The following is a 27102-nucleotide window of genomic DNA, read 5'->3' on the forward strand; positions in this document are numbered from 1 at the left end:
AAAGCACAGTAGGTCAGGCAGCATCTGAGGAGCAGGAAAACTGACGTTTTGGGCAAAAGCCCTTCATCAGGAATATTCCTGATGAAGGGCTTTTGCCCGAAACATCGATTTTCCTGCTCCTCGGATGCTGCCTGACCTGCTGTGCCTTTCCAGCACCACTCTGGCCTATGTATGCCATGAGTAATGGCTGTCTTCTGTACTTCAACAATAAATGATGTTCCTACCTGAGTTGTCATAGACACCAATGTCAAATATTTACTTTAATAAATGTTTTACTTAAGTATACAAGTTTTGAAAATGTTTAGGAATATATAGTAGAAAAGATATTTTTGATGAATGAGGTGTTTGTGTGCACTGCCATTGGGTAATTAATGCAAACAGCGAATGGCACAATATGTCATTGTGAATGAAGCCAACAATCAGTTTTCTCATTGTTGCTGATATCAACCTGTTACAAATTTGTTCCATTGGTTTTTGACTAACAATACCAAGGACTTAGTGAATTGCATCACTGTTAATGTTAATCCATTAAACATTGCTTTGTTTCCAGGTATGATGACATTTTTGGTTCATGGTTTAGAAATAGGTTTAGAATTAGGTTCACATGTACACACAAGAGTGCAGTGAAAAGTTTACAAAGTTGCCACTCACAGTGCCATCTTAGGTACAAAGGTACCTGGGTACAGGATCATAGGAATAAATTAGAAAAATACATAAATAAAAACATTCAGAAAAGCAGTCCATTGCATCTAGTACTTATTTTGGTGAAGGTATCAGTGGAACAAAACATATAAGAGTGAAATAACTTTATGATCTGATCTGTGCTTACTATTACGGTTAAAATGTGTCAATGAGATGATGAAGTAGGAGTTACTTAAATCAGAGAATCTTAGAATCCCCACACGTGGAAGCAGATCATTTGGCCCATCGGGTCCAGACTGACCTTCCAGACAACATCCCACCCAGCCCTTCCCTGTCCCTGTAATTCTGCATTTCCCAAAGCTAATCCACCTAGCCTGTACATTCCTGGACACTAAGAGCAATTTAGTGTGGCCAATCCACCTAACCTGCTCTTCTTTTACTGTGGGAGGAAATTGGAAACCCACACAGACACAGGGAAAGTGTGCAAACACCACACAGACAGTCACCCAAGAATGGGATTGAACCCGGGTCCTTGGCACTGAGGCACTGTACTGCCCTGAAATTATGTCAGAAATCATTACAAAAATGCAGTCCCTTTGGACAGAAACTTATTGGCCAGCAAGATTCAGGATAGTATCAAATTGAAACACAAAAACATACAATTTGTCAAAGATTTGGAGTAAGACAGAGGACTGGGAAAGTTTTAAAAACCAACAAAACATGACCAAAAACAAGATAAACTTTGATCGTAAACTTATAAGTAATATCAAGGTGAACAGCAAGAGCTTCTTCAAACATAATCAAATGAAGAGGCCAAAGTGAACATTGCCCCTTGGAAAATGAGGCTATGGAAATAAAATGGAACCAGAAAATGGCAGGCAAGTTGAGAGACTGAATAGGCTGGGGCTTTTTTCCCTGGAGCTTTGGAGGCTGAGGGGTAAGCTTATAAAGGTTTATAAAATCATGAGAGGCGCGGACAGGGTGAATAACCAAGGTCTTTATTCTAGGGTAGGAAGTCCAAAACTAGAGGACATACGTTTAAGGTGAGTGGGGAAAGATTTAAAAAGGACATGAGAGGTAACCTTTTCATGAGGAGGATGGTTCACATATGGAATGAGCTGCCACAGGAAGTGGTGGAGGCTGGTCCAATTACAACATTTAAAAGTCATCTGAATGGGTATATGAATAGGAAGGATTTAGAAGATTTTGGGCCAAATTCTGGCAAATGGGGCTTGGTCAGATTGGGATTCTGATCTGTGCAATTGAGTTGGACTGAAGGGTTTCCATGCTGTGTGACTCTATAACTAAGCAGCATGACAATACACTGTAATAAAAGCCTGGTGTCTCTTGGCTGAGAATGAAAACTGCAAAATGGCAAGGCAATGGAAGGCATTGTCACTATGAACATCAAAATAGACTCCAAATTGAGTGAGTAATAGGAGAGCAATCGAGCAGCCTGAGATGCAGCCTGGTCTAGTCCATGAGTTGGGTGTGTTCCTGAGTGCACAGTGTCCTTGCAGCAGCTCTACATAAGAGTTACTGGTACAGCACTGAAGTGTAGAAGAATCCTGTAAATGAATTAGAAATGTTCCATGAGGATTCTGAGGGGCAATGATACCAACGTTGATGAATGTGGGTGCATGTATCCAGTGCCCATGGAGTGTGCCCTGAAATATCAGTGCCCGATGACTAACATAGAATAATTTTGGAGCAAGCGGTGAGCTGAAACCTCCACATGCTTGCTCTGGTTTCATTGTCAAATCTTTCCAACACTGAGCTCATTTGGGAAAATGGAAAGCTAAGTATTAATGAAGCAAATTGTCTCATTAACAAGATTTTTCACTGTCAATACTGAGCATTCATTGACAACTCAGCACTGCCTCACAAGAATCTTGCTTCAGTATTTGTGAAAAATGCCATGAGTTACTCCTGATGTTGAGAAGGTCCTTGCCGCACATAACACTGCGTTCTGCCACAAACCTCACCAAAGCTCACATTGCTAAGACTCCTATAAGGCTCCGCCCTGGGATTAAGACAATTTTTTTCCCTCTGGGGCAGTTTGGTAATTTAGAAATTCTCCATCCCAGAGAAATATGGATACTCAGTTTTGAGTAAATATAAGGTTAAGATCCACAGATTTCTGGATGCAAAGAGAATAAAGAGATATCCAGGATCATATCAGGAAGTTGAATTGAAATTCAAAATCTGGCATGACCATGTAGAATGACAGTGAGCAGATTCAGTGAGTCAATGGCCTACTTCTTTTCCTACTGTCTTCCTGATGGTACTTTGAGATATTGAGCATCAGTCTGCACCATATTTAACCAGGTGGTAAAGTAAGACAATTGTTACAACATTGTGATGTTCTTCCCTCAGGTTGATATTAAAATCTCCAATGTAAGTTGCAATGATAACTATAGTGATTGTGTAGTGTGTTCCTGCTGACGGTAAGGTAAGATGACACATATTAAAACACATAAATTGCATCGCAGCTGGTAAAGAGTGATGACAGATAGAATGAGTGTGCGGTGTCATGCCGGAGTACAATGATAAACTTAATGAGTATGCTGCATGTTCCCACAGATGACAAGAATGAGTGATGGAACTAATGAGGCTATACTGTCCCCAAGAAACATAATCTTGATTTACATGCAATGCTGATTTAATCTGAGATAGCAAAGTAAACTGAGGTTTTATTTCCTTTTTTTAAGTTAAATTGCAAGTCATTTTCATTTAGAATCAATACTCAATCTGACTAAAGGTATTCGTTGAAATGAGTAATGTATACCAGGGTGCGACATTCCTGTCTTTAGATTTGATGTCAGGTTAATGTCCTGAACTGAAACAAATACTGAATTACTGCAAACCAGCCTCTGATTTTATATGACACTGCAATTGAGAAATTAAACAATCACAAGATGTTAAATGAGGTAACTAAAGAGTTCTGTAATAGGTAATGGCTGGATGCGACAATGAGAGGTAGCCAATTATTATAAAAGTCAAATTTAAAAATTAGCAACAGCTCTAAAAGACTGGCACAGAATTCAAAATGCTGACAGCTCAAGAACGGACCTCTTTATTTGCCTATGACATGAGCAAAAAATATATGCTTTGTAACTTAATCTGTACTTATGCACAACATTTGTCAATTTGTTTTGGGCAAAAAGAAACTCTCCTGAAATCAAGGCGATGTAACCCAAACGTTGAAGGAGTGAAACTGATAATGTAATTCTATGACAAATGAAATAAATGTTACGTTGGAATTTTTTTTAGTTTAAAAACTGCACATGCTGATTAAACATTAGGTTTTTAACCTTCACAAAAGCTGAAGGAAAACTATATTTGGAGGGTAATCTAAAGCTGGAAAGGTTTGGATGAAATTATCACTTCTGTTTTTCAACAGAACACAACTTTTTCTAACATAAACACTTACTAGCCCAGGTCCATTCCCACCTCAGTTCACAGAAGCACTTTACCTATTCCAGACCCAGTTTACAGAAACAGTCAGTGCCATCCTGCTCCAGATCCTTTCCAAAACATTGTCTACTCATCCAATCTTCCCAGATCAAGTAGCAGTATTCAATTTCCTCCCTATTAAAAGTGGACAACTCAATAAATTCAATTCAATTGTTGCATCCCGGTGAATCTCAAATAATTCTGGTACTTTTTCTCTCTACCTACTTTTAGCTAATACTGGCCATTTCCTCCTTCCTCCTGCAACCCCAAGCTTTACTTTTTAGCATCTCCTCTCTTCCCCTCAATGCATTGCTCCCAGCTTTTGTCTCTTTTGCTTTCTTCTTTATTGCTTTCCATTCTCCCTTCAGTGCTTCCAATTATACTTCCCACTCTACTTCATTGTCATCCAATCTCCCATCTTAATTATATTCTTTGCCACCTACTTCCTGCGATGCAATTTATATCCCTGCCATCATTTTCTTTTCCCATTTACTTCAGTGCAGTCTCTACCCACCTTTCTTTTCTCCTTCCATGATCACCTATTCTCTGACATCTCATGATAATCTTTTACTCCTCTCACTCTAACCTCCTTTACTATCCCATGCACTGTTCAAGTTTCTTTCAGCTCTGCTGCTATGATAATCTTCTTAACTACCACAGTCTGTGGGCAGATGTTTGCGTTCTTGGTGGAATTCCTGCTTAGAGTGTATTGAGCTCTGAATTCCATCCATTAGCAGAAAGGACCATTGTGGGAAGTCCTGTACATCAACATTGTCAGCCAATGCCTATTAATACTGAGCTATCTGAAGTCATTGCTACAACTGCCCCACAGGGAGAAACCAAATCAGCTAACATTCGCTTGTCCTGATTTTTGTCAAAAACCCTTTCATGGCAAATGTGTGTTTGTGATGAAGCCAAACTCAAAAACTGCTTTATAGCTCTTTTATGCTCACATGGGCTGTTGATTCTCAAGCTCTGAGCTCAAATATAGACACATGGGTGAAGCAATTGCAGACCTATTCTCCAGTTAGGAATCAAAAAAAAGGAAGTCTAGGTCTGTGCTGATTGTGTTAGCTAGTACTGAGATACTAGCTCAAAACATTGAGAAGATAGAATGCTTGTTGCAATGAATGCATCACCTCCTACAGATATTTGGATTAATTGTTGGCTATACCACAAATAACAGAGAAAAGAAACTTGCCAAACAAAACTTATTTTTCCCAGAATATCCTTTTCTTTATTTCCACTGTTCCTGAAGTAAATGACTCTTACTGGAGAGTCAGCAATCAGGAGAAATGAATGGTTGATGATGTTCTTTTTTCTCCCTGTGAGGCCAATTGCTGTAATGACTTCAGGTAACTAAACAATACCAACTGGCAGTATTGACATACGGGTCAGATCACAATAGTCCTTGATGGTTTTGTACTTTAAAAGCAGTCAACACACTTTGATTCAATTTATTAATCTCAGTGATTGTTGTCCAAGGTCCGTGTAAATGAAATGATGTAACATTAGATGTTACAAGTAATTTTAAGCACAGGTAGACCTATTCCTCCCAATATTATTGCCACAATGAATTATGTATTTTGGTTAGTCGAGCATTGAGATGAGTACTGAGTCAAAGGTATGTTCAAACAATAACTTTTTTTTTATACTGAACTATAAACAGCCTTACATGATAACGTTTCACACCTTTTAGTGTATGGTCATCCTCCTTCATCTCTCAATCATGGGTACTCATACCTCATAATTTTGGGAGGTGTTTTTTACACAATCCTACACATTAACTCTTACAAATCCTAAAACTATATGTCCTCCACCATATTTATATACTCCCCCAACTCCACCCAGTCCCGCCATCACAGAATTAATATCTCGGGAGGCTCTACAATGCTCCCTGATCATGTTCTGTTAAACTTGGATGATGGGTCAAGTCTCCCAGAATTCCAGTCTCTGTAAATGGATGGCCTTCATTAAGATTTGTAGTATCTAACTTCTGAACTAATGTTTGGCTCATCCAAATATAAGACTGATTGTCCTCCCCTGGTTAAAAAAAATTCCTTCAGTTTCTAAGTCTGGAACTTTCTAAGAGGTCTACTGATTATTATCTCTCAGTACTATTATTCTTTGCCCACTTTAATCCCTTGCCCACATTTTTCCTCCTTCTCTCAAGCTGGCTATGTTGCTGGTATGTGACCTCAGATTAGAGCTGTAAGTCTGTTGTTTTCAGTTCAACAACACGCATTCTTGAACTCTTTGACAATCCTGACTTCTAGCACAGGAAGCAGTCTTTTGGGCAGAATGGGAAGTTGATTAAGGCATTCTATCCATCAAACATTGTCAGAAAAACCCATCTAGTTCACTAATGTGCTTTAGGGAAGGAAACTGCCATCCTTACCTGGTGGTTGACTCCAGACCCATAGCAATGTGGTTGACTCTTAAGTTCCCTCTGGGCATTTAGGGATGAGCAATAATTGCTGGGCTAGCCAGTGATGCCCTCGTCCTGCGATTGAATTAAAAAAAACAGTTCTGACAGTGTCAATTTAGACTGGACCTGTAAGTTAACAATGCAGTTGGAAAACTGTCTTTCTTCTTCAACAATCCTCTGACAGTTTGGACATCTCTTTTGGCTTCAAGGAATCATTGGAAATCTGGAATGAAAGTAAGGATTGGAAATTCACAAATGCCTCTTTACTTGTGGAATGATCATTATGCCATTGCTAAAAAAAATTTCTCCAGGAAATAAATATGATTCAGGTCAGAGTTCAGAAGCGATTTAAAAGATAGGGCTAGAAAATTGCAGGTGTGAGGAAAGATTGCATAGACTAGCATTGTTTGCATGGAATGGAGGAAGTTGACAGGTAACGACTGAGATGTAAAAAATAATGAGGGGCTTGATTAGCATTGTCAAGAAAATCTCTTTCTTCTCGTGGAGAGGTCAATTAGCAGAGGACACAGATTTGAAGAAGGATTACAGGAACATGTGGGATAGGGTGATTGGTGTCTGACATTCACTGCCCTGTCTGGTGGCTGAGGTGAAATCCCTCATCTCATTCAAAGGGAACTTGGATCTGCCCCTGAACTGTTGTAACCTGAAAAACCATAGACCAGATGCTAGAATCAACTGGCACAGAACGATGGGCTGAGTAGCCTTTCTATCCTCTACTTTTCTATGAGTTTATAATTCTATGATTTCTGAGAATTCATACTTTTCCATCAAGTGGCAGGCCATCTCTTTGTAAACGGTTTAATACTGCTTTAACCCCACGGTCAGTGGATTCACCATGAACTAAGATGTCATCCAGTATAAGATATTACGAAGCCTGGTGAATGGTCATTACCATGGCCTTATTGAGTGAAGTCAACAAAAATGTGAAGTGTTTAGAAACTGAAACTGTTCTGGAGCCATGGCAAGGACCATTCACCTGAAATTGTCAGTGGACAAATGCTTAGCAAAGTTGTCCAAAAGTACCATGTCCATAAAATTGGATGTCAACTATTGTTTTTTGCAGGTATATTTGAATGAGATTTGAACATTTCTAACCATTTTCATTACTTTATTTGGGAGAGTCATTTTAATCAATTGGAAAATTTGCATAGAATCATATCTAATATCTATAGGGCCTCAAGATCATAATATCTTAGACTGGATGACATCTTAGTGCATGATCAATCCAATTTTGGTGGCAGGAGAGATGAATCTCATTCTGGTCATCTCTCATTTGGACCTATTTCATTATGAGAGTGGTGCTTTCACAGATGTGATAAATCACACAGGTTTAGCATTGCACTGCAATGCAATTCTATTATTGGTCTTAAGTTTTCCAAGTACAGCAAATCATTTCAGAGGGTCATTTCTAAGGTCTGACCTTGTTGATAAACTCCTTCTACTTTCCTGATAGGTGCCTATTAATGACAGAAGTTATAGATAAGAAGAAAAAACTAAAAATTAAGACAAAGTTTATCTCAGGTCAATATAAGTTCTTCTCCTTAACAGACAGAATTCCAGCATTTAGTTTCCCCTCTACAGTAATATTGTGAATGACTTTTCCTTGACTTTTAGTCTGGATTGTGTGACTGGGCTTACATTGATGGTATAGGGGTCGAGAATGTAGTGCTGGAGAAGCACAGTAGGTTAGGCAGCATCCAAGGAACAGGTGAATTGACCTTTTTGGCATAAGCCCTTCATCAGGAGTGAGGCTTGTGGTTCAGGGCTGAGAGATAAATGGGAGGGGGGGTAGGGTTGGGGGGAAGATAGTTGAGAAAGTGACAGGTGGATGAAGGTGAGGGAGAAGGTGGTAGGTCAAGGGGGGTGTGATGGACGGGTCCGGAGGGCAGTGCCGAGTTGGAGGCTTGGGACTGGCATAATGTTGGGGGAGAGGAAATGAGGAAACTGTTGAAATCCACATTTATCTTGTTTGGTTGCAGAGTCCCAAGGGGAAATAAGGGGCATTCCTCCTTCAGGTGTTGGGTGGTAACGGTTTGGTGGTGGAGGAAGCCCAAGACCTGCATGTCCTTGATAGAGTGGGAGGGGGAGTTGAAGTGTTCAGCCACGGGGGTGGTAGGATTGGTGGGTGCAGGTGTCCCAGAGATGTTTTCTGAAATGATCCACAAGAAGGCGTCCTGTTTCCCCAATGTAGAGGAGACCACACCGGGTGCAACAGATGCAGTAGATGACATTGGTAGAGGTACAAGTAAATTTCTGACGGTTGTGGAAGGATCCCTTGGGGCCTTGGACGGTGGTGAGGGGAGTGGCTTGGGTGCAGATTTTGTGCTTCCTGTGGTGACAGGAAAAGGTGCCAGAAGTGAAGTGTGGGCTGGTGCAGGGGTATGGATCTGATGAGGGAGTCAAGGAGGGAATGGTCTTTTTGGAACGCTGATAGGGGTGGGGAGGGAAATATATCTCTGGTGGTGGGGTCCATTTGGAGGTAGGGGAAGCGTTAGAGGATGACGTGTTGTATGTGGAGGTTGTTGGGGTGGAAGGTGAGGACTAGGGGGGTTCTGTCCTTGTTGCTTTGGGAGGGGTCAGGTTCAAGGGCGATGGTGTGTGAAGTGGAGGAGATGCACTGGAGGGCATCGTCAACCACGTGGGAAGGAAGTTGCGATCGTGGAAGGAGGAGGCCATCTGGGAGGGAATTGGTCATCCTGGGAACAGATGTGGCAGAGGCGGAGGAGTTGGGAATAAGGGATGCTATTTTTACAGGAGGGAGGGTGGGAAGAGTTGTTGTCTAGGTAACTGTGGAAGTCGGTGGACTTGTAGTATATGCCTGCAGTTACTTGGTTGCCAGAGATGCTGATGGAGTGATCTCTGAGATGGTCCAGGTGAATTTGAGGTTGGGGTTGAAGGTGTTGGTAAAGTTAATGAACTGTTCAACTTCTGTGTGAGAGCACGAGGTGGCGTCGATAATTAGTGGTACGTCCGTTGATGTGAATGATAAGATTGCAGTTGTTGATCCCAATCAAGGAAACATTTTGTGTGTCTTCTGGTGGAAATTATTCAACTTCATTACAACCTCTTGTATGAAGACCTTTTAATTGGAACCTACAAGAAAAGAGGTTTGACCTCAGAAATATTATCCTGAAATGACATATTCTTTTATTGAGAAAGCATTTTGTAACAGTTGCCGGACTCTGTGTCAGTGGGCCTTTATAACGTCACAACGCTGGCAGGGCTTTATGGCATCTTGCATTTCCCTTCCCTATTGTGCCTCATTTTCTAATGTTTCTTTGACCTTTCTGAGCTTGAGGAACTGTATGGTCACTTGAGTGTTCTTGAGCCAGGGTTTGACTTCCCTTCTCACTATTGCCTTGTTCTGTTAATGGACTGTTTGTCTCACCTGCTATGTTGCTTCTTGAAGTTGAGATCTGCCTCAGATTTATCGGCAATTGCAATGCGGCCTCGTATTTCAGCCTTTAAGTCTCCACAATCACTTTTTTTCTGTGCTAGCTTATGGTCACTATGTGTAATGGTGTTGACTTCAGACATGGACTTCAAGGTTCTTGTTTAAGCTGCCTCTGCTAAAGATGTGGCTTTCCCAGTGCTGCCTTCTCAGTGTGCCATTAAAATCGATTTTTACCTTTTATAAGGGTTGCTAAGCAGATCCACTTTCTTTGTTTGGTTCTCCAACTCAATGCCTGTGATTGGTGGATCAGAATTTTCATCACAGACTATCATGCAGTTGAAGTCTTGAAGGATGTTGAAAGTTGATTTTCCCACTCGAACTGCCTCCACGTCTATTGTGGAGCAGCTTTGGAATTCTTCAACCGTCTCTTACTGGATTGTGAGTTTTGGTGGCACGTTTACAGGTCTGATTTCCAAATAATTTTAGAGTTGAATTTTTAGTGTCTTGGGTGTTCAGCACTGGTACTATGTGTATGTTAGACTATTTTGGAGAGATTACTGGTTTGTGGATATGTTCAAACAACAAGTAGTTTCTGAAATAAAATAAAATGGAAATTTACTGTCACATGTATTTTTACAAAAAAAGTGTAAAGATTTTATAGGTTATCATACCACAGCACCTGTATTAATGACAGAAGTGATAGATAAGAAGAAAAAAGCCAAAATTAAGACAGAGTTCAACTCAGATCAATTTCAGTTTGGGAAAGTAAATTAAGATGACCAATGCTGAAATACCTGGAAGTGCTGCTGAAGAAGACCTCTACACTGAGCAAACCTTCATGCCAGGCCAAGACTGCCCAACCTGGAGACCACCACGCAAAGCCAAGACCACTCCTCTGGGATGAGACTGCTACAACAGGAGAATGCTGCCACACTGAGCTAGACGCCTCCTCTTCGCTGGGTCCGGGCGGGGAGAAGACCATCAAAGAAGCTAAAAAAGATAACAAATGGAAACATAAAAAAAAAAAGCACAGACTGAAAATAAAGTACAAAGTGGACAGAATAGATGAGCTATGGGCTGAGGAGCCCACAAGCTGAGTTGTTACACTGACACCATCCTGCTTTTTAGTGAATCATGAGGTTACCATGAAGGATACTCCACCCCAACCTTTCCTCTCACCTGAGTCATGGTCACCCTCTGATTAAACATCTACACTCTGTCTAATGAGAGATCAAGTCTTTGATCCTCTAGGACCATGATGACTTTATCTTTACAGTTCTCCACGACTAGGCTTTACATTGGTGAAGCCATGATTTAGCTCCCCTGTCTCTTAGGAGAAAGTGAGGATTGCAGATGCTGGAGAGTCAGAGTTGAAAGGTGTGCTGGAAAGAGCACTGCAGGTCAGGCAGCATCTTAGGAGCAGGAGAGTAGATGTTTCCTGATGAAGGGTTTATGTCCAAAACATCGACTCCCCTGCCTCTTGGTCTCCTACCTCTTCAGAGGTGTTATTTACACAATACCATATATTCATTCTTACAAAGGTCCAAAGTATATGGGGAAAGGAGTAAGCAATTCGTCCCCAAAAGCATACACTTCAACATAATTTTTCCACCTTTGCATTATTTCACCTGATACGCTTTCCTAATGTAACTCTGTTGATCTCGGTCTTGAAATATACAATTGTTCTGGCATAATTGAGGATAGCATTCTAAATTTCCACAACTCTTTGTATGAAAAAATAGAATTCCTTTCATGTGGAAACAGACCCTTCGGCCCAACAAGTCCACAACGACTCTCCGAAGAGTAACCCACCCAGAGCCATTCTCCTCCCCTATTACGCTACACTTCCCCTGCCTAATGTACCTAACCTACACATCCCTGAACACTATGGTCAATTTAGCACGGCCACTTCACCTAACCTGCACATCTTTGGATTGAGGGAGGAAACCGGAGGAAACCCACGCAGATACACGGGGAATGTGCAAACTCGACACAGAGAATCACCTGAGGCTGGAATCAAACCTGGGTCCCTGGCGCTGTGAGGCAGCAGTGCTAACCACTGAACCACTGTGCTGCTCCTACTCCTTACTTGCTATCTGGGTCAAATTTTTTTGTTATCTATTTCATTCTTGATTTGCCAAGGAAATAGTTTCTCTGAAGTATCATATCACTCGCTTTTAAGGTTTCTTACACTCAGTCAGTTCAAATTACTGTGTAAGGTCAATCTATATGTATCCCCTCATAATTTAATCTTCTTAACCCAGGTATAATTCTGGCAAATATGCATTCTATCTGACGCCTCTTGTTCCTGAGGTACAAAGGTCAAAATGGAATGGAGTACACTGAACAGGGTCTGATCCAAACTCCACAGAATAACCAAAGCATAACTTCCCCATTATATTCCAGCCTCATTAGACTTCCAAATCGCTTTGCTCCCAAATAGTCCCTGCTTCTCATCCATTAGATAAATCACCCCACAGTTAGAGTGAACGCCTTTGGTACACTTTGCACACTCACTTGTTCACAATCTAAACTCAATATCTTTTAACATGAATTTTTATGAATCAGTTAAATCTTGAGATCCATCAGGAAGGATGAGATTCAGGTGGAACAATTATAGTACAACTGGCAGGCCAAAGCATTCCAGTTCACCTTTCATTGATCATTGTTCAAAACAGCCATTTGGTTTTTACTCAGAAATCATTTTTTAAGGTTTACCCAGAAAGATCATTCAACCTGGGTTCTTAGTGAGTGTGAACTTGCAGAAAGGTCCTCTTAGTTGAATTTAATGGAACATCATGAATAAGCTGATTAGCAAAATGACCTATTGACTGCAGCTCAAATCCATGCTGCCATTTCAAATACATTTTTACAGAAACATTCCGTCACAAAAATGTTTGTTTATTAAAATCATACTAAAAGCAAGGCTGCAAATGCTCTTAGCTCTGCAGTTACCCTGTGGATCGTATCTTCAAATCATAAGTATATTCATTTTAATTTTACCAAATGCTTCACAAGCAACAAATAATGTTGAAATTATTAATCCATTTAAAAGCATTAAGGAGTCTTTAAGTGGATTAACTCATGAAAATTAGCTCTGTAATCACATAGAGTCATAGAGATGTACAGCATTGGAACAGACCCTTCGGTCCAACCTGTCCATGCCGACCAGATATCGCAACCCAATCTAGTCCCACCTGCCAACAGCCGGCCCATATCCCTCCAAAACCTTCCTGCTCATATACCCATCCAAATGCCTCTTAAACGTTGCAATTGTACCAGTCTCCACCACATCTTCTGGCAGCTCATTCCATACCACCCTCTGCGTGAAAGAGTTGCCCCTTAGGTCTCTTTTATATCTTTCCCCTCTCACCCTAAACCTATGCCCTCTAGTTCTGGACTCCTCGACCCCAGAGTTCAGAGTCAGCTGCAATGTTCTAAAATTAAGACAGAGAAAAGGAGAATTATTTTTCTCTGGAAGATGAGAGACTTTGGAACTTCTACTTAATGAAGCATTGGAAGCAGGATCATTGAGTATTTTCAAGGCAGAACTAGATAGATTCTTGTCAGGCAAAGGAATCAAAGATTATCCAGGGTAGTCGGGAATCTAGAATTGACATATAAACCTATTAACCATGACCTAACTGAATGGAGTAGGCTTCAGGAGCTGAATGTCTACATCTGGTCCTAATCCACATGTTCATATATAACATGATGCAAGTCTCTAACAGAAATATCTGATAGAGTCCTAAAATGGAAACACAAGCTAGAAAGATAATTCTACCGTGTCTGGAAGAGAATTTAATTAGATTAAGAAAAAAACCCACCATGATAGGAGTGATACAGAACTGTGGGAACACCTCACTTACTGTAACAGCTCTGGAATATTCTATATTGGATTCTGAGAAGTCAGCAACTAGCTCAGCTATGGCTGTGGTAATATTTGTAAATGTGTGATGGATGCGTAGGTTTTGATAATCACAAATGGGAATTGTGTCAACATTATCAAGGTAACAGAACAACAAACAAGTCATACAAGGCTATGGGTAAAATGTTGAAAAATAAGAATAGTTAGGTGGTTGTTTTTGATTAGTGCAAATGTAATCAGCTGAAGGACCTTTTTGCATGTTGTCCACCTCTATGACTCACAATTCAGCAATAAATTCACTCAATACTTTTCCAGGTTTGTCAACATGCTTCATACTTAAGGCCCTAGAATCTTTTACCCAGATTTTAAGCTGCATGGCTGAGATAAATCACAAGGCCTGCATCTCATGCTTCAGGAGAGTCAAAGGGAGATATTTGTCTGCCAAGATTCAATCCAATATTCTAACAATTGTCAGCCAGGGTGTTGGATAATGTTCATTTATATTTGTTAATTAAATGCTGTAGTGGAAGTTAGGAAATTCTAAAAATTGTACACACACACACACAAATTCCATTATGTAGTTTCTAATCTCAAGCTTTATTTGCACCAAGCGTTTACTTCAAAATCCTAGCAGGTTTCAAAACCGTTGGTTTCAACCAGATAATTGTCCTTGATAATAGCTTTTGGAAAAGTCCAACTATGTACACTTAGCATATGCAGTTTATTAAATTTCCCATTGCAAAGACTATGGATCAACATGAGGTGAAGGAAAACAATGTGTCCTCTTGTGCTGGGACTATTCCAGGTCGTCTTATTCCCAAAAACAGATTTGAAAGAATTACAAGAATGAGTTCTCAATTTTATAGGTTTATAGGTTAATAAATGCAATGATTATAAATTACAAAAAAAAACATTCAGGATAAATATCTCAAGATTAAGCAGATCAGTGTATAGAACCAAAGTTGTGATCTTTCATCAGTCCTCTGCAAACTTACGAGATATAATAGGTCTTAACCAAGGGCTAGATGGGACACAGTGAAATCTTTGATAAGGTGCAAAGACAAAGAAAGATTGACTGACATAAGAGTTGTCCTTGCAGGTCAAAGGGAATAGTGATGGAGCAAGAAACAAACAAACCATCAGCTTTGAATAAACTGTTAACTGAAATAAAAACAAAAACAAAGAAACAAAACCGGAACAGAGTATATGGTCTGAAATATTTGAACTGAAATTTGAGTCCAGAAGGCTAAAGTGTCTAAGCAAAAGTGGGGGTGGCAGTTCTGAAACTGAAGTTGGGCCTCACTGGAACAGTAGAGTAGACCAAGGGCAGAAATGTCAGCATAAAAGCAAAGGCATGAATTAAAATGACAGAACAATGGAAATTTATGATCACATTTGCAGACAGAACAGAGGTGTTCAGCAAAGCAGTCTCACAAACTTCATTTGATCTCCCAAGTATGAAGAAGATTACATTGTGAGCAGGGAATACAGTAAACTGGAGTGAAAAGGTGTTCACATAAATCATATTTTACCTACGAACGTGTAGAACCTTAAATGAGGAGGAAAGACAAAGTAAAAAGACAAGTATTACATTGCTTATATTTGCATGTCAGATTCTATGTTGATGGAGTGGATCTTCCAACCACACCTTCCCACCCGACAGTTCCCTAACACCGTACAGATCACTTCTACTTTCTTTTGCAGGTCTATTAATTGGACTGCCCTTAAAGATTTATTGTTTCAGGCTGTTCCTACCCCAATGAACTAATTACTTTTTATCTCGACTATTTTTCTCCCATTATTCAGACTCACTATCTACACCTATTACTCTTCTGATGCTCTCTATGGCTCTGTAGTTCCAATTTCCTCACTCTGTCCTTTCTTCATCATGGATATCCGATCCCTCTGCATCACTCCTACCATGATAGCGAGAGGGGACTTCACCTCTTCTTGACAGTGGACGAATCAATTCCCATCTGCTACCACCACCATCTGCTTGGCTGAACTTGTTCTCAATCCTAATCTCCATCAATGCCTTTAAATCCTTGAAAAGAAGAAAGGGTCCTAGATATGCCTTTCCCATTTGGATGATGTATTGATTTATTTTAGTCCTACACAGTCTCCTCTCTCAATTTGTTCCCCACACCGCACCCCCCCCCAGAAATACATTGATCACTGTACCTGTACCTCAAAGGCCTTACCCTTTGGCTCTGGAGTACTAACTTACGCATTAGTTGATTTCTCCTGTCTTTCACCCTATCACAGAGCCTCTTTTGGTCTTTGTTCCACTCACCTCTAGCTGAAAACCTATTACATATCAACCATTTCCCAAATCTGATTTAAGATTACACCTATTTCCTTGCTATGCAAATGTTACCTGGAGATTTTTCCAGCAGTTTATTTCAATTTTTCAGCAACTGCAGTATACTGCTTCATGGTCAATGATAAACTGTTCTCTAAAAACATTAATCAGCACCCATAATTGCATTTTTAATTGAGGGCTAGTTCTCAACAAAGGATATTCTAACCATTTTAATTGATGTTGTAGTTTCAGTTAGAGAAGTCGGTCATTAATAATTTTTGATCTTAAAATATTTCAGGAAAAAACCTTGATTACTGAATAATGTCATAAATTAGTAATCCTCAATACACCAAAATATCCTGTCCAGTCCAGCTGGATTCCAGAATCATCCCTCCTTAATATTATTTGAAGCCTTCCTCAGTATTCCAAAGCTTCTAGTTCACATTTTCAGTGTTCTGATCACAGAGCTATAACTATTGCTTCCGATTCCAGGGAAATATTCCCAATGACCTGTTAGTCCCCTTTTCAGCATTCTCAGTTTGAAGAGGCCCCCTCCTAGTGCTCTCAAAGGGACCTTCTAAAAGATTGTTAAACGCCAAATACATTTACGTACTCCCAAGATATAAAATTAAATAAAAACCTGCATAATTATCTTTTATGAATTGATTCCATGAATTGAAAGAACGCAATTTTGCCAATTTGAGAGACTATTGTTTGTTGGATTATTCTAACAGGCTTTTAAATCATATAAGCCATTGTGAAAGTATTAATATATCAAACCCACTGATAAGAAAATACACATTGGTGGCCCTCAAATTTCACAAAAATATCTGGGTTTCAACTAAAACATCCCCAAATTTTGCTGGAACTCTACTGGTTTAATTTTAGATATTGTTAATCAACCTGTTCAGACATGTCATGACACACTTCTGATCAGGTGGGACTTGAACCCAACCTTGTGGCCCAGAAACGGGGACAAACCACTGTATCACAAGAACCCTCAATGATTTTGGCTTATATTCTTTCCTTACCTAAAACAGACACTATCACTTGAAAATGATCAGACACTGCAATCTATAAGCCTGAAAGAGGATATACTGATATCTGACAAGTTTGGTCAGCAACTAGTATATACTTTGAGCCTTTTATGTCTACAGCAGAAATCCAGTTCACTTTTTCTCCATGGTCAATACTGAGTTTTGGCAAAATGGAATTTGTTTTATTTTCTTTACAGATTTTTGCACCACAGTCACTTCTTCCAACCCCAAGGCCCTTCTTAAAAGTGGAGCTAGCTGATTTTTTCCCAAATGATTTTAAAGGGCCTTTGACATCAGTTTTGATTTGCTCACTGACGTCCCATAGCATGACCTTTGCATCATTCCCTCCTGAAATCAGCCAATATGGATGAGAAAGAGAGTTCAGAAAATGAACTTGGGAAACACCTAAACTATGACCACGGAACCCATATTCCAACTCAAATCTTGTTCCAGTCACTCTGAATAACCGTATCCTGCCATCTTCAGCCCCACAGGCAAATATGTTGCCACAACTGGCAACTGTTGTGAAGTGGGCCAGTGGTGGATTGAAAAGCTGACACCCTGCTCCCTGCTGCATTTCTTCCATCTCTTCTCGCGCCAGGTCCTGAAGATTCACAGTCCAAAGAGGGCGGGTTTTCTGCAAGTTCCACAGCATCACCTTCCGAAGACAGCAAGCAAAACAATTGGATTAAGCATCATTACAACTTATCAGTCAAGAGTGAACAAACTGCTGGATGTTAAAGAAAAAGACTGGTTACCTAGGATCTTTGGGATGACATTAAGTTATCATTATTTCCTTACAAAGGAATACAAACTGAATTGGTATTTCTTTACTCTCTAGTTAATTATGCACAATAATATCACAATCTACTATAGATGTAGAAAATATTCTTGACTGAATATCTACTCTATAGATATTAAGTCACATAGATCGGAAGTTACAAGTTGCGTTCCTGAACTGCCATTAGCTTCCCGATTTGAGTTTGTGTCAGAAGTTTTGATGCTAAGATTGTTATTAGGTCCACAAGTTTGGAAGATGTAGAGTTGTACAATTGAAGGTTTTTGATAATTCAACTAAGCATAATAATAACATTTGCAGAGATTTCACTCCACCAGAGTATGGTTTCATGAAATTTAAAACTCTAAGCAAGCTTTGAAAGTTTGTTCTTAATTATAGTACATTGCTAAGTAAAAAGGTATTTTTAAAAATCTTATATAGGATATGCACTCCAGGCTCATAAAAAGAAAACAATGGTCAGTAGTTACAATTACTCATGATTTTGTGTCAACATTTACCATTGTTAATAAGGAGAAACTATTTCCAGTGGTAGAAAACACATTTCAAATGATTAGCTAAAGAACCACAGGCGGAAGAATTCTTGATTTTTTTAGCAGAATTATGATGACATGTAAAGTACTACCTAAAAAAGGCAGCACAAATAAGTTCAACAATAAATTTGAATTGGGAGATAGGTAAACACTCATAAGTGGAAGCATTTGAAAGGTATCTCTTTCAAAAAAAAAGCACATTCACAAAGAACCAAATAGCCTCCATTTTGTTGCATAATGCTATGATTAATTGTAGAATTTTACTGCTGGGTCAATGTTCAGTGTGTGGATCTTTATATTGATTGCATAAACAAGTTGACCAATCTGAACACCTTTTGCATGAAGGCAAAACACTGCATTTAGTAGGAATCTGAAATAAACAGAAAATGCAGAAGATACTCACCTAAAACTAAGTTAATCCACTTGAACATACCATCATACAAAGAATGAAAAATGGCAGGACAGGTCTATTTTTGTTGTTTTAAATAAAAGTTGTCCTAAAAATTTAAGAAACCATTTCAACAATAATGGAAATTAAATTCAATGCAAGATGGAATGACTTATGAACTCTGCCTTAAAGGAGTATTAATGTGATGTTCAACTCATGGTCCTCAAACACTGGCAGTCCCACTTGAGCTAATTGCGATTTATTCAATTTGTGAAGATTTCCAAAAGACGAGATTTAGTACTACGACCTTCCTGATGAATACATTTATCACTTTGACATCTATACAGGTTAACAAAACAAGGACTAAACTTCACACATGGTTTCCAAAAAAAAATTCACAGCTGAAGACAACAAAAAAAGGTTACGTTTTAAGATATATTATGCTGATGGTCAGCAACACAGGAGAATGACACCATGACCAAAGACACTCTCCTTTATGAAACAAAAACAGAAATTACTGGAGAAACTAAGCAGGTCTGGCAGTGAATGCAGTCAGAAGGAATTAACAATTCTGGTCTAGTGATCTTCCCTAATTTGAAGACTTTTTTGTTTCAGATTTCCAACATCTGGAATTCTTTTCTTCTCCATCATGTACCTTTTTTTAAAAACTCTTCCCAGTCTCTATTGAAGGGCTAAGAGAAAGAAACCCACTTTTTCAGTTTCCAATTCACAATAAAAATAAAAAAAAATGCAAAGAGCTCTTAAAGGTGGATATAGAAGATCCCTGTTCAAGTTGCTCATTAAACATCATTTTTATTTAATTTTTTTAGGTCATGTCCCGAATATGTCTTTCCCAGTTGCACATGTATGCAAAGCATCGACAAACTATTTGCCTAGCAGTTAAATGCAATTGTTTAACATGTCTTGAAGCAGAATAATGAGCAGCCAATACAGTATTGCTAGAGTATGTAAGCTACCCCCTACAATACTTGAGAACAACCCAAGATAATGATGACAAAATCAGAGTGCACTAAAGTGCACAAAATGTTACACCTTTAAATGTTAGCGGCAGGATGAGTTGGAGAATATGGAAGTACACTTGGCTTCTGAAATCAAAGATCAAAACCAGTGCTATGGAAATTTAAGCTTGATGAGGATCCAAGGAAAAGCTGTTTAAGACAATGCCAGATGAGCAGGGTGAGGGTTCTCATTCACAAAGTGTGAATGTTAGTGGTGGATGATGCAATTGTTTCAATAAGTGTTTTTGGTTGACAATATTACAATATCTAGCAAAGCAGCTGGTGCTACTACAGAAGAAGCTGATGAGTTCCCTCCACAGTTAAAAAAATGACAGTAAAACAAGTTTTCAATGTTAATGAGATGGTACTTTTTAAAAAACAATATACACTTCACAAGTAGAGGAGACTACACCGAGATTTACAGTTACCAATTCTTCTGCTACCCGGTGTTTTAGGGTTAAGTCCCTGGTGGTCTGCCAAACTGATACAGTACAGCTATTGAGGGATTAATCCAAGGAGCATTTACAAATCATTTGGTGTACAAATAAGACATGGGAGCTGAAGTAATCCATTCAGTCCCTCAATGAGATCAAATAATCAGACACTCTTCAACTCCACTTTCCTGTCTTTTCCCCAACCCTTGATTCCCTTAATGATTAAAAATCTGACTATCTCAGCCTTGAATATTCTTAATAACCCTGCCTCAACAGCCCTCTGTTGTAAAGAATTTCTCAGACTCACAACTCTCAGAAGAAATTCTTCAGCTGTCTTTTTAGCACAAGGTCTTATTCTGAGATTACAGCCAGAGCTCTAGATTCTCTCACAAACGGGAAACAGCTTTCTGCATCTTTTCCTATCAAACCTCCTAATCTTGTATGTTTCAATAAAGTTACCTCCTAATCTTCTACGTTCTGATGAGTATAGGTGGAACATACTCCATCTTGTCTCAAAAGGCAGTTCTTCCACACCTGGTATCAAATAAAGTTTGAATAACGAGAGCACTTCGATTTTTTTTTCTCTATGCCATCTCATTCTAGAAGGCTTATGATGGCAGAGAAAATTTTTCCTTCAATATATTGCTTCTATTGGATAATCCTGTCAAATTGAAGTATCTCAAAGTGTAAAGGTGTTTTTAATGATTTACTTGATACAGCTCATGTTTTAGTGAATGATAGTAGCATTCAAAGCTGACCCCCCTCCACTTTACCTTCACCAACTCATGAAGGTAACAGATGGAGAGAATGAGTTAGTCAAGGAATTACGATGTGGTTCACCATCCTCTAAGGCATCGAAAATACTGTTGATTCTTGCAGTCAAGACATGCCATCGTGTTTGATGAGCGTGTGGTGGGGATTGTGAGCCAAGTACGTCAGTAGCAAAAAGGAAAATTTCCAAGAGTTTTCCAACTTATGAAAGAGATGGGATAGAAATCTTCACAGAACGATACAGCACTGTGCCAGAATAAACAGAGGGATCAATTATGAAGTGAACTAGAGATGCCCTCAAAGAGATTTCCAACCATATCAAAAATCTGCAGGAACTGCTTGCAATGAAAATGGGAGTATGCCTCTATGACTCGAAGAGTCATTTGGGAACGTACCAATGTGAAAAGACTTGGTCCTTCCAAACAACACCTACATATTCACAGACTTGAGATTTATAAATCTAATGCACAGTCATTTCAGAACCCATGTAACAGAAGCAAGTCAACATCGAACAAGAGAGTCTGCTTGAGAAAGACTGGTGAATGGTGCTTAATTTGAGCTTATAAAACAAATCTCTGAATATAACAAATACTGTATAAGTTATTTCTGCTTTGCATGCAAAATGCTGCGCATGTTACGACACAGTATTTCATTTTTTAAGTTAAAAATCACACAACACCAGGTTATAGTCCAACAGGTTTAATTGGAAGCACACTAGCTTTCGGAGCGACGTTCCTTCATCAGGTGATTGTCAACCTGTTGGACTATAACCTGGTGTTGTGTGATTTTTAACTTTGTACACCCCAGTCCAACACCAGCATCTCCAATTCATTTTTTAAGATCATTTCTGGGCAAGAAATGTCCTCAGGGACATAATCTTGACTTTAAAATCATTATTGGAAATAATGATTTTCAAATCACAAATTTCAGAAATGCAACCACAACTTTAAATGAGGACTTCTTGCCACAGGAAGAAAGAAATTGGATCAATGAAGTACTTTTAAAGAACAATCACTGTTGTACTTTAAAGAAAACACAGCAGCCCATTTACAGACAGCAAGGTCCCACAAGCATCAACGAGATAATGACCGTTCAGTCAGTTCTTTCATGATGCTGGTTTGAACAGTGCAGCAGATATTCCTGCTCTTTCCCAAATAGTGCCTTGGCACTGTTTACAACCACCCGAGAGGACATGACTTTGTTTAATACCTAATCCGAAAGATAGGACCTCAGAGTGTAGCACCCTTAGCAATGCATCGTGCAGTGGCTCTCTAAATGATATGCTCATAGTCTTCAGACAAGAGGTGACAGTGCTACCAGCAGGACAAAGTAGATATCCAGTACAGGATTTTGAAGAGTGTTTATATTGGGTTAGTCAAAAATATTGGTAGAGCAATCCCTTAGACCAGTTATTTTTGCAAAAACCAGATAGAGGACCAAAGGGATCTCGGGCTAAACATATAAAACATTAAAGTAGCAACATGGTTTTAATAAAGCATTGGAATTCATTTCTAGGTGAATGCAATTCAAAAGCATATTAGTTCTTTAACTATTTAGAATTTTGGTTACATTGCAAGTAGCGCCAAAAACAGATTTTACTTGGGAATCTACATGGCATACACATGTTGGGATAAAGAAACAAGCATTGGCCTCTTCTCACAATTTCTGGATCTGTGTCAGAACAGGATTGCAGGCCTGACCCAATGCAGGGCACTCAAGCCAACAATCTGATAAAGGAGCTAAGATAACCGAAAACTCTTTGTCTCTCCCGTATATTTTTGGCCAATTACTTGGTTATGAAGCCAAAGAGGACCAATTACATTATCACAACTGAATGTTTGGTCTCACAAAAGACTTCGGCTTCACATTTCTTTTCTCTATAATCTAATCAAAGATATCAACACAATATTGATGGTGCAAAAATCTTCTGAATACAGAGGCATCCAACATATTTTCTTTTTTCCTAAGAACTTGTACTGAAGAATTTGTACCTAGACACCTTATACCTAAGATGGCGCTGAAAGTAGCAACTTGTAAACTTTTCACTGTATTCATTTGACAATAAAGCTAATTCAATTGAATTCAACAATAGAACAAAGAGCAGTGAAGATTGAGTTGGGACATGGTTAAGATGTGTAAAATTATAAGGGACATAGAGAGTAGAGAGAAAGAAATTGCTCTCCTTAATGCAGGGGGCAATGGGAAAAGGGCAGAAAGTTTAGACGAGATGCAAGGAATGTAAGGGTGGTAGATGCACAAAACCCTCATAACAAGCATTCAGGTGTGTACTTGCAATATCAAGACATACAAAGGTCGATGCTGGGAAGTGGAATTAGAATAGGTGGCGGTTTTTGATTGTGCAGACACAATGGGCCAAAGGACTTTTTTCTGTGCTGTAGACCTCTATAATTCTGTGTGAGCCTTTAGACCAAGCTATTGTATTTTCTGCTGTTGAACAGTTAATACTGGGTGTTTGCAAACTGAAGCATCTATCAACTCACCAGATGAAATCATAAAGAATTATTTCTCTGGATACAGAATCTATTATTTTCAAACTCTGTCATGCCAAAGAAAATTGCTTAACACAATTTCTGATCTTGTATTCTGAAAACATGCTTGAAAATTATATACTAAACATCCAACCATTTCCCTTTCAAACTCCAGTTATGTGGCCACACAAGCAATTAGATATGTACCTGCATATCTAATCCACAGGAGAGTAAACTCTGTGGCCTTTGAGGTCGGAAGGTCACACAGGAACAAATATTTGAATGTCTCCGTAAAGAGCGGCTGACCTTCTTGCTTGCCAACTCTATGACTTTTATTGATCCAGAATCATCTGCAGCAGCGAGATGGCTGCCTGTTTCATTGACAGACAAGCAGTTTATCTCATCCTCGTTCACATGGAAGCAATCAGAGGGTTCCTCAAAAGCCCGAATGTCTAATACACTGACTGTTTCACTGTGAGATGCATACAGGATGTTGGAATGATTGTGCGAGAATGACACACATGTGACAGCATCACCGTCTCCTAAATTCAGATGATTGATTGCACCACCTTGGCTGTTCCAGATTGTAAGCACTCCTTTCTCTGCCCCTGATGCCACAAGGCCTTCACTGTTAACATCCAGGCACAGCACTGGATTTAAATCCCCTGCAGTCCACTTTGTCGCCATAATTCCTACAAGAAAAAGTGTAAATAACATAAAAAAAGGCCAACATTTCCCCTCCCTTTAATGTTTATAAATTAAATATTCAGATAGTTGAATATTTTTCTTTTCTTTTTTTCAGTACAAGGACACTGGGCAACACCAGACAAGAGTCAATTTGTTGCTCTTAATTAGTAAGAATGCATATGTATCCCATCTCATCAGATCCGGCAAACTAGTTATCTTCTCTCCTCAATGTGGCCGACTTAAATTCCCAGATCAAGTACTGCCTCTATCACCTACTCATTTCCACAAATTATCCTCCTTTACCTATGCCCACTTCTAACTTTTCCCATTCATTTAACTTCCATTCCTGTTCTCTGTACTTGCTCCTCACTCTCCCTCCAAATGAAAAGGCCATTAGGCCTTGAACCAGTTAGATCACGGTTGATCATCTACCTCAATATCACTTTCTTTTGCTCTCTCTACATATCTTAATTAGTTTCCAGAAATTGTCAAAGATTGACTGTCTTCAGCACTCGGAGGTACAGAATTAAAAAGATTCACTGATTTCTGAGTTAGGAAATGCCTCCTTATCGCAGTCTTAAATGACCTACTCCTTATCTGAGATGGTGCCCTCTGGTTCTAGACCCAACAGTCAGAAGAAATGCTTCATCTACCTTATCACAGCCTGAAAGAATTTATAAACTTCAATGTCTAAGTTCTTATTCTTCAGAAGTCTAGAGAATACAGGCCGAGTTTATTCAATCTCTCCTCGCAAAAGAATCTCATCATAACAGAGATTAAACGAGAGAAACTCCATTGCACTCCACCTATGGTAAGTTTATCCCCTCTTGGATCAGCTGTACACAATAATCCAGTAGCAGTCTCACTAAGACTTTACACTTTACACGAAACTTTACTCAAATAGCCTCATGATTAAGAACAGCATATCATTTGCCTTCCTGATTGATTGTTGCACTTGCATGCTACCTTTTAGTGAAATATCAGAAAGGCAGCCCAGGTCCTTAATATTTCCTAATCTCTCATCACTAACGAAGACTTTGTTTTTCTGTTTTTTTCCCCTACCTAAATGGATAACAATACTTATTCACATTGTATTCCATCCGCCACATTCTTATTATACATTCACTAAACTTGTCCATGTCCATTAAGTCTCCTTGCATCTTCCTCACAATTTACATTCTCACATAGTTTTGCCACCAGCAAATATGGAAATATTACAACTTCTAACCAATTCTCAATTGAATATTCATATTAGTATATACCCCCAATCTCTAATTGTGTTTACTAGCTTCCTATATAAGACACTATCAAAAGCCTTCTGAAACACCCCACATACACGTCCAATCCCTCCTTGCCTCTGAACTCCTGACCTGTACGTAGACCAAACAAGGTGTCTCCTCCACCTGCCACAACAGCCTGGCATGGAGGCCTCCTGGCCTGATGTGGTGACCTCCCAGTGGCCTTATACGGCCATGCGGTCTCAAGGGGATTCTTGAAGCAATATCTTGGCGTCATGAACCCTGCAATCAAGCTTGGTGCACCCTTGAGCCAAGACCTGGTGTGGACAGGGGGGTTGGTGCCAGTGTGGACAGGGTTGGAAGACCCTCATACTGTCAGTGAAGCAGCCATACCTAGGGACTTTGATGGCTCTGTAAATGGGGACTTGCACACTTCATACTGTACTCATTTGAGTGCATGTGCCAATAAAGCAAATTCAAATTCTTTATCTGTGCGAACAAGTAAGTCTTCAAAGATCTACAACAAGTTTGTTTAAAATGATGTCCCCCTCAAGCTGCAAATCTGGATGCCTGACATTTCTGGGAGATTTTCTATGTGAAGATAAGCACAAGCGGTTATTTTAGCCTCTGCCATTTTCCCGTTCTCCATGTTAAATGTTTCCGCCTACATTTGCAATGGACCCACATTTTTTTTTCACACCAATGTTTTCCTTTTCAATTGCCTAAAGTAACTTCACTTTCTGGGTCATTCTTTGCTGGGTTTTAAACCGATCCCCTTCACTTCCTCTCTCGGTAACCACCCCCCGGCCCCCGCCTCTCTCAAAACCAACCCTGACCACTCTCCTCCTCCCCCTCATTATTATTTTTAAACATAGGCCTACCCTCTGTCCCACCACCTTCATTCACCAACCCGAACTTGTCACCACAAAACCGGGTGGGCCCTACCTCCGAGCCCAGCCCCCGAACCTCTCTCTCTCTCTCTCTGTTAGTCACTCCCCGCTGGAAGCCGCGCGCGCCCTGCCCTGACTCACGTCGCTCACCAACGGCCCCCGCACGCGGCCCCAGCGGAACCCGGGCATGCGCGCGCCCTGACTCACGTCGCTCACCAGCGGCCCCCGCACGCGGCCCCAACGGAACACTGGCATGCGCGCGCCCTGCCCTAACTCACGTCGCTCACCAACGGACCCCGCACGCGGCCCCCTGGCATGCGCGCGCCACGCAGCCCCGCCCCCCACAAGCCGCCGCGGCTCTCCGCAACCTTCACCCTCCCCCCACCCGACCCGCCTACTGCCGCCCCTTCTGCTCCTCCCCGCACCGCCTCCCGTCTCCTGGCCATTTCCCTCACCCATCCCTTCCCGTCTCCTGCCCTTTCCCTTCTCCCACCTCCCCCATACTCTTTCACGCTCCCCACCTCCTCTTTTCCCCCACTCCACTCCTCCTCCAACCCCTCCCCCCAGCCCGCTCTCTCCCCCTCCTCCTGCCCCACTTCTCCCTCCACACTCTTCTCCCACTCCATTCCAGCTCTCCCACCTGCTTCACCCCCTCCCATCCCTCCTGCCACCCTCCCCCAATCCTGCCTCCCTTCCTCCTACTCCCTTC

At 40.2% G+C, this 27102-nt stretch overlaps 1 protein-coding gene across 7 annotated transcripts; it reads right to left on the reverse strand.

Annotated features, from left to right (window-relative positions):
- Window positions 1–14382: 14382 nt before the first annotated feature.
- wdr53 (WD repeat domain 53) lies at window positions 14383–26750 on the reverse strand. Of its 7 annotated transcripts, none has more exons than XM_060834957.1 (3): window positions 26672–26750; window positions 23786–24270; window positions 14383–17806 (listed from the first exon to the last, which is right to left on the reverse strand). In XM_060834957.1, exons 2-3 carry the CDS (start codon window positions 24263–24265, stop codon window positions 17186–17188), a joined length of 1101 nt encoding a protein of 366 aa, XP_060690940.1. In that variant the 5' UTR covers window positions 24266–24270; window positions 26672–26750; the 3' UTR covers window positions 14383–17185. The 7 variants fall into 7 exon arrangements, with proteins under 7 accessions (XP_060690940.1, XP_060690944.1, XP_060690939.1 ...); XM_060834961.1 differs by lacking the exon at window positions 26672–26750 and adding an exon at window positions 26610–26619; XM_060834956.1 differs by lacking the exon at window positions 26672–26750 and adding an exon at window positions 26535–26588.
- Window positions 26751–27102: the final 352 nt, after the last annotated feature.

The sequence above is a fragment of the Hemiscyllium ocellatum genome, chromosome 13, assembly GCF_020745735.1.
Source record: "Hemiscyllium ocellatum isolate sHemOce1 chromosome 13, sHemOce1.pat.X.cur, whole genome shotgun sequence".
NCBI classification, from domain to species: domain Eukaryota; kingdom Metazoa; phylum Chordata; class Chondrichthyes; order Orectolobiformes; family Hemiscylliidae; genus Hemiscyllium; species Hemiscyllium ocellatum.